Here is a 7,711-nt window from a genome sequence, read left to right on the forward strand (position 1 = left end):
TAGGCCGAGTCCAAGGGCATCTGCCGACGACGCATCTCTTTCTGATCGCGCGGCTTGAGATCTCTTCTTCTCCAATCTCCAAATCTCCCAAAGGAGCAATTTTTGATAGTGATTGCGGTTGGAGAACACATGTAACCCTCTTTCCTCTTCTCCGATCGCTGTAGCATTTAGTTTTGCTTTCGTTTTTGTGCTTTTTTTCTCTTTGTTTTTGATATGAGAGAAATCGGCTACTCTTCCGGCTATCTACGGCTGTTCTATCGATTTCAAGTTTCAATTTTGTTGCTTTATCGGTTAGGGTTTGGATTCATGTGAAAGTGTTGTTGCGTTGGGGAGTTGACGCGTTGTTTCAAATTCCCGTCGGTTGCTATCGATTTCAAGTTTCAATTTTGTTGCTTTATCGGTTAGGGTTTGGATTCATGTGAAAGTGTTGTTGCATTGGGGAGTTGACGCGTTGTTTCAAATTCCCGTCGGTTGCTATCGATTTCAAGTTTCAATTTTGTTGCTTTATTGGTTAGGATTTGGATTCATGTGAAAGTGCTGTTGCGTTGGGGAGTTGATGCGTTGTTTCAAATTCCCTTCGGTTGCTGGTGTTGAAATCTAGTTGCTTTTTTTTTTTTTATGCAGATTGATCTGTTGTGGCAACCCTATCCATGGCGCTTCGACGACTAGTGCAGAGGACCTTGGTCGACCGTACTTCGAGTCGGTTTTATCCTGCTTTGGGGCAATCGTTCTCAACTGGCACCTCTCCTAGCGAACCAATTCGCGCTACTCTCTTTCCGGGTGATGGAATTGGGCCCGAAATTGCTGAATCTGTTAAGCAGGTCCTTTCTGTGAAGCTTGCATTGTTCTTTCTGTAAAAATATTTTCCATGCCGCTTTTAATCTGATTTTGGATTGAAGACTGGTTCGATGTTAATTGACATAGTGTTATTTTCATTCGTTGTTTTTCTTTATTGGAGGAAAAAGTAAATGATTCTCAAGGTTTTTGGATTCAATGCTAGAATTAGCATGTCATATGATTGTTTTTGATGTAATTTTGAAACCACACTAGTTTCCAATCAATTGACGGCTCTTTTCAATAAACTTAATCAGGTTAGGAACGAGTACATGTCGCTCTTGATCATATTAGGGATGACAGTGAGTTGGGTTTGGGCAGCACGTATTTTTGAAGATTGCCTGGACCCAAATCCATTTAATACCCACTACAGCCCAATTAATTATCTGCTTAAGATTATAATGAGTACTCGAACCTGCAGGCGTTTTCAGGTTTCCGCTTTATTTGAGTAAAATATACAGGTAACCTTAATTTTAAACACACTAAAGCTCAAATTCAAACTTAATTATTCAGCATAATTGGGTGCTCAACTCTGACTAAAATTGGTTGGTTACTTGGTGATAATACTCAGGCCTAGACAAACTTATGGTTAGGTTCATGGATTTTTATGTTTCTTTTATGCATATACCTGGCTATTACTTTCTCAAATGCCTTTCCCTTTAACATAAGCTCCTCCGAGTACTAAAGTACATAACATGTGGTCAATTGAGTGAATCATTTGATATGAAATACTTTAACAATAGTTATGTATGCTAATGCCTATATTTTACTCTAAACTGTATGTTTTCTATAACTTGATTTTCTGAACTTTGATTATTGACATTCTAATGATGAATTTTAACCCTCTCTATTTATCTATTTATAACCATCTAAAATCGCGAAACACAAAGACTTAAGAGAACTTGAGTTATGAACTTTTTCCCCTTGTTATGTATTATCTCTTTTATTTTTAACTTCGTTACTGTTTAACTTTTGTGCTATGCTATCTTTAAGTTTCCTTGGTTTCTAATGTTTATATGAAGCTGGATGGAGCAACCTTACACAAATTTGTGTGGTTCATCATTGAGCTTACAGAGGGTTCTATGCCTCAACTAATGATCTAGCAAGACAAAAGAGTGAATAAAAAAATAATAGAAAATTGTTAATGATTAAAACAAACTTAACAAATGGATTGAATCCTCTTGTGTAGATTTATACTAAATCAGTCATTTTTTAAAGTAGTCTCATATTAGTTGCTTGTTTTGACACATAAGCATATGGAGTGAAGAAACACACTGCATTTGCTTAGCACCACATGAGGATTATCCTGGCAAAACCAATACTAACATGTTAAAAATTTAATCCAAATCATTACCAAGTTGATACTTAATTTGCTCAAACCAGTTCTTTCAAATAGAAAAAAGAAGCATATTCTCTATATTTTCTTTTAGGAAAACATGTGGATTTTCTTGTATAGAATTTTTCTTTTATATTGAGATTGTTTCTCTGACTGTTACTTTAATATCTATCCCCAAATTGGATGGAAAAAAAAACATCTACCTCCAAGATATGGAAAAGAAAATTCTTCTATGTATCACTTCCCACTTGGCTATTGCCACCTAATGGGTTCACCATGAGATGATGCTCACCGACCTCCTTGTGCTCTCAAGGTAGAATATTGCAGAGCTAAAAATTTATCCGAGAACATCAATATTTTTGTCTTTTTAAAAGATTTGGATGAGGAAAAACTTCAACCTATTGGATTTGGAGCTGCTCCAGGTCTGAACTTCATTTCAAAACTGCCAGTCTAATAGGAATTTAGACAAAATGTGTTAAGTTCGATAAAAAAAAATCAAGAATATGATAGAAATGTATTGCATATTCCTGAACTGATTTATTCTATCAGACCAAGTTAGTTTGTTTATTTCATTTGCATTAATCTCCCCACGAAAGGAACGGGGACTTGAATGAGTTAAAGTGGAACTGTCCAGAAAACTTATGCTAACAATTATATCAGACTAGAATCTGTATATCTGTTATAATCAGACTATCTAGGAAGAGCTAAATATGAATTATTATTATCTGATAGTATATTTAGGCCTCTCTTAAACCACTTTATCTTCCATATGCTTTATCATAGCTCATTCATATGCTTGGCCCAGAAAAATGCTTGCTACTGGATCTGTTTTCATATGCCACTGTAGTTACTCCTAAATTCCAGCCAGGAACAGAAAGTTCTGGTTTTAGACCTTACAAAGTTTGTTCCTAATAACTTTCCTTCTCAAAGAAAAAATACGGAAAAAGGAAAATTATTTCCATAACAAAGGCAAGTGCTATAAATGAATGCTTCATTAAGTTTTTTTTATATTTTCTTAAAATTAAATGATGCTAAATACCCTGATTTTTTATGCTCTTGAAATCAATCATCACCTATTCTTTGTGTGGGCAGGCATTATGTTACTTGGAATTTGTATATTTTTTTTATTGCATGGACGAATAGGGTGGACGAGGAGCGGGAGACACATGAAAAAATGGCCATTCATGTGCCTTTTGTGTTTCTTTCCTTCTTCTCTACCAAAACAAATCATAATGACTATGAAGTGGGGCGGTGCCGCCGCGGGGGGGGGGGGGGGGGGGGGGTGGTGGGTTTATTTTAGTGCAAGAGGTGTAGGGGTATAGGAATGGGGAGGGGGGGGGGGGGATCCCCACACCTCCCCTATATGATTTTCTTGGCTTTGTCCCTGCTATGAAGACATTTGATATTAAATATATCTTGTGATTTTAAGGGTGCATGAGGTGAGCCTAGCTTCTTGTAGTGCAGTCGCAGATTAAGAATTTATTTATCTTGATATACTAGAAGTGGCGAATCAATGTACACCATTCACATCCAGCAAATTTTCTTTCATGTACAGTTGTCCTGTAAATTTTTTAGACCAAACTGATCTATTGCCGTATAACCATAATCGTGAGATTATCTAGGAATAAGGAAGCAATAACTATTTGTTATCTATTTCATTCTTCAAATAGCACATTTGATTCACTTGATTAGACCAACCAGGTTGGATGTGCCAGACGGGTCAAGTGGGTTGGTTGGGCCTATGGAGCAGAATAGTCATGCCAGGTCTGATGGTTTGATCTAGCCAGATGGCAGGCCAGTCTATTAGATTGTGTGGCTAAGATATGTCAAATAAATTATTTATGTGCGTATTTTTTTTCATTGTGAGAATGTGCTTGTATATTTTTTATTGCATTTATGCTTCTTTAAGTTATTTTATATCTATTGCATTGCATGAACCAAACTAAGAATATTTATTGTTCTTCTATTTCCTTGTCTATTTTATTCTCTTGGAATATTTTTTGTATTCCTTATCTATTTTATTCTGTGAACCAAACTCACCGTCAGTGATTTACCAATTGCCATACTTGACATATGTTTCATATGTTGCTTGATTTAGACGGAGCCAATACTTCAGTTATGAATAAGATGCATTGTGATCCAAATTATGGGGAATACTTATACTTTAGATTAAAGTGAGACATTATGATGACTTTAACTTTTCTTTAGAACATTTTCATTTGCAACTTCCTACTGTTGAGGTGAATATGCTAGGAAAAAAATAAAATAAAGTCAAAGGAAAAGAAGAAAGAAAGTAGAAAATTAAGTAATAAGATTCAAAGTTGCAAACATTCTTTGATTTCATATCTGTTGAAGATCATGGCATGATCATTCTAATCTAACTTCCATTAAATGATTGTTATTCCAGGTGTTCAATGTAGCACAAATTCCAATAGAATGGGAGGAACATTTTGTGGGCGACAAAGTAGATCCAAGAACAGAGAGCTTTCTCACATGGGAAAGTCTGGAATCAGTTCGGAGAAATGGTGTTGGGCTGAAAGGTCCAATGGCTACTCCTATTGGAAAAGGCCACCGCTCACTGAATCTCACCTTAAGGAAAGAACTAGGTCTCTATGCCAATGTTAGACCGTGCTATAGCCTTCCAGGCTACAAAACCCGATATGATAATGTGAATCTTGTAACCATCCGTGAAAATACAGAAGGGGAATATAGTGGTCTTGAACATCAGGTACACTCAGCACAAATTTAGATTATCATTTGATATTTTTGGTATGATCTGTGGATGGTTCTTGATGTACCTCTGTGCATTATTCTAGGTTGTAAGAGGTGTTGTAGAAAGTCTGAAAATTATTACTCGACAAGCAAGTTTAAGGGTAGCAGAGTATGCTTTTCATTATGCAAAAGCAAATGGCCGTCAACGGGTGTCTGCTATACACAAAGCCAATATTATGCGGAAGACTGATGGTCTTTTTCTCAAGGTAGGGTATTTACTAGTGCAAACATAGCTACCGAGGACTTTCATGCCTAAAATGTATATGCTAGAGGTTATTGCCTTATTGGCTTCTTGCTTGCAGTGTTGCCGTGAGGTTGCAGAGAAATACCCAGAGATAACTTATGAGGAAGTCATCATCGACAACTGCTGTATGATGGTATGTCTCGACAAGGGTACTGTGATTCTTATCATATGATCATCATCATCCTCTAGGACTTTACAGTGTTATCTAAAGAACTACAAACCATAACTGGATATTGAATTACAACATTCTGTAAAGAACTACAAACCATAACTGGATATTGAATTACAACATTCTGTAAAGAACTTGATATGAATGACTGAATTTGAACCATAACCTGAACTTTGTTTGGAAGTAGAGAGTTTTTAAATCATAAATCTTCTTCCATTAAAGGAATTTTGTCATCATAAGTTATACTTTTGTCTGAAGTTAGCTAAAAAGTAAAAGCTATTGATCCATTTGTTTTTTTTTTTCCTGATATAATGGCAGTGAACGATAAATATAACACATTAATGCCATTTTTTGTTATGACCCCTTCTGTTTAAATGTGACAGCTCGTGAGAAATCCTTCACTCTTTGATGTATTGGTGATGCCCAATCTATATGGTGATATAATAAGTGATCTCTGTGCTGGCCTGATTGGAGGGTTGGGCTTAACTCCTAGGTAAATGTGATTTTCGTTTACAGGTCGATATTTCTAAACTGAACTAATAAGACTATGGCCGTATTCCAGTTGCAACATTGGTGAACATGGCATTGCTCTAGCAGAAGCTGTTCATGGTTCAGCTCCTGATATCGCTGGCAAGGTATAATAATTCTTTGTCTATTAATTGATATCTTGTCTGTGTTTGTTGATTGACAAAGTTCAAATCGACCAAATCATTTGAATACTCTGTATACTCGGCATGATTTGCAGTATCATATTGATACAAGAATTAGGAATCAGGTAGACAAAAGAATTCAATATCGGCTCATATTAGAACAAAAAATACACAAAAGATAATAAGACAAATAAAAACAAATTTATTTGATATAGGAGCAAATGAAATGCCTGTGATTACAATTCAAGAAGAGAATACTGCTTCATTCATTGGTATATTTAATTATTGAACAATACTACATCGCTATTACTAACAAATAATATGAAATCAAACTATCTATACCGTATAGATTAGAAACATTGGTATAATAAATTAATTGAATATATATACCTACATAAAAAGTATTTATTATTTGTTTTCTTTTATTTCATCGATAGTTTGATATTGCTTTCAGTTTCTATTTGCTTATATACCTAAAGTAAATGACAAAATCTACAAATAAGATCTCTTATTATTCAATGATAAATAATCAAATATATATAGCATAATACTTTGTTGCACACTACAGATTCTTGTAGTTTTAACATGTTTCAACATATTGAAGAATTTTGCTTTAATTTTTATTTTATATAGGACAAACTGTTCCAGGTGGTGCCAAACTGTTCCAGTTGATCTTGTTTCAACATCAGAAGAATAATGATTGTTTCGTAATATCTGAATTTATTTTTGAAACAAAATAAAGCATTGTGGTTGTTGTTGTTGTTGTTGTTGTTGTTGAAGATTCTGTTAAATGTCACTTTGTTTTACAATTTGCTTTTCAGAACCTTGCAAATCCAACTGCTCTCCTACTTAGTTCAGTCATGATGCTCCGGCACTTGAACTTGAACGACAAGGCCGACCAAATCCACAATGCCATTCTCAATACCATTTCAGAAGGAAAGTACCGGACCGTTGATCTCGGCGGGAGTTCATCGACCACCGACTTCACGAAAGCAGTATGCGATCATCTCTAAGAATTTTCTACTATTTTTTCGTGCGACAATTCAACTCGAAAATCTTCTCTAAAGGGCGGCAACCATGAGACTGCTGCTGACTTAGTAATTTTAAATGTGTGAGCTTATCAATAATGCCCTATAACCAAAAGGCAAGCAGCAGATTCCCCTCATCTGCTCTTCAATTTATTGTTTTTTTGTCGAATAATGTTTCGATGAATTGCTATTCTTTTGCACTGTTCATGTTCTACAAGATCTCTCAAATTGATAACATGCAACAACTATTTTACCCCTCTGTATCAGATGGTACAGATGGTAAACTACCAAAGGAAAAAAGAATAAATGACAGAAGAGAAAGTCCGAGACAAACAATACATGGCTACGAAGTCGAAGAGTAGCACCCGATGAACAGACAGCGCTTAGCCGCAGAGACGAGATTGCTAAGAATCCGACGCAAAACCTCCCCTCTTTTCGGAGGTAACAACCTCTGTGCTTTTTTCTTCTCGCAGTCGCGGTTGCTGCTTAACATTCCAGGTCTAGGTTCGGTTCCGGTTCCGGTTCCGGCCATCTTCTTACTTGTAGACGAGAAGAGGAAATCGAAGAAGGTAAAGAAAGAGGATCGAAAACCCTATGGTTCGATGTTGAGGAAGGGCAAAGTGTTTACTTATAGGCACACAATTGTGCCACCTTGTTTTTCATGGAATCTGAATGAAT

At 35.9% G+C, this 7,711-nt stretch overlaps 1 protein-coding gene across 1 annotated transcript; it reads left to right on the top strand.

The window, feature by feature from the left end:
* Positions 1 to 17: 17 nt before the first annotated feature.
* Positions 18 to 7,270, top strand: LOC141845315 (isocitrate dehydrogenase [NAD] catalytic subunit 5, mitochondrial-like). Its single transcript, XM_074733384.1, has 8 exons — positions 18 to 131; positions 625 to 821; positions 4,578 to 4,898; positions 4,987 to 5,148; positions 5,245 to 5,319; positions 5,739 to 5,848; positions 5,918 to 5,990; positions 6,827 to 7,270. Exons 2-8 carry the CDS (start codon positions 651 to 653, stop codon positions 7,016 to 7,018), a joined length of 1,104 nt encoding a protein of 367 aa, XP_074589485.1. The 5' UTR covers positions 18 to 131; positions 625 to 650; the 3' UTR covers positions 7,019 to 7,270.
* The last annotated feature ends 441 nt before the right edge of the window (positions 7,271 to 7,711 follow it).

This window comes from Curcuma longa, chromosome 14, assembly GCF_044706935.1.
Source record: "Curcuma longa cultivar G26 ecotype Majalengka, Jawa Barat chromosome 14, ITB_CL_G26_1.1, whole genome shotgun sequence".
Taxonomy (NCBI): Eukaryota; Viridiplantae; Streptophyta; class Magnoliopsida; order Zingiberales; family Zingiberaceae; genus Curcuma; species Curcuma longa.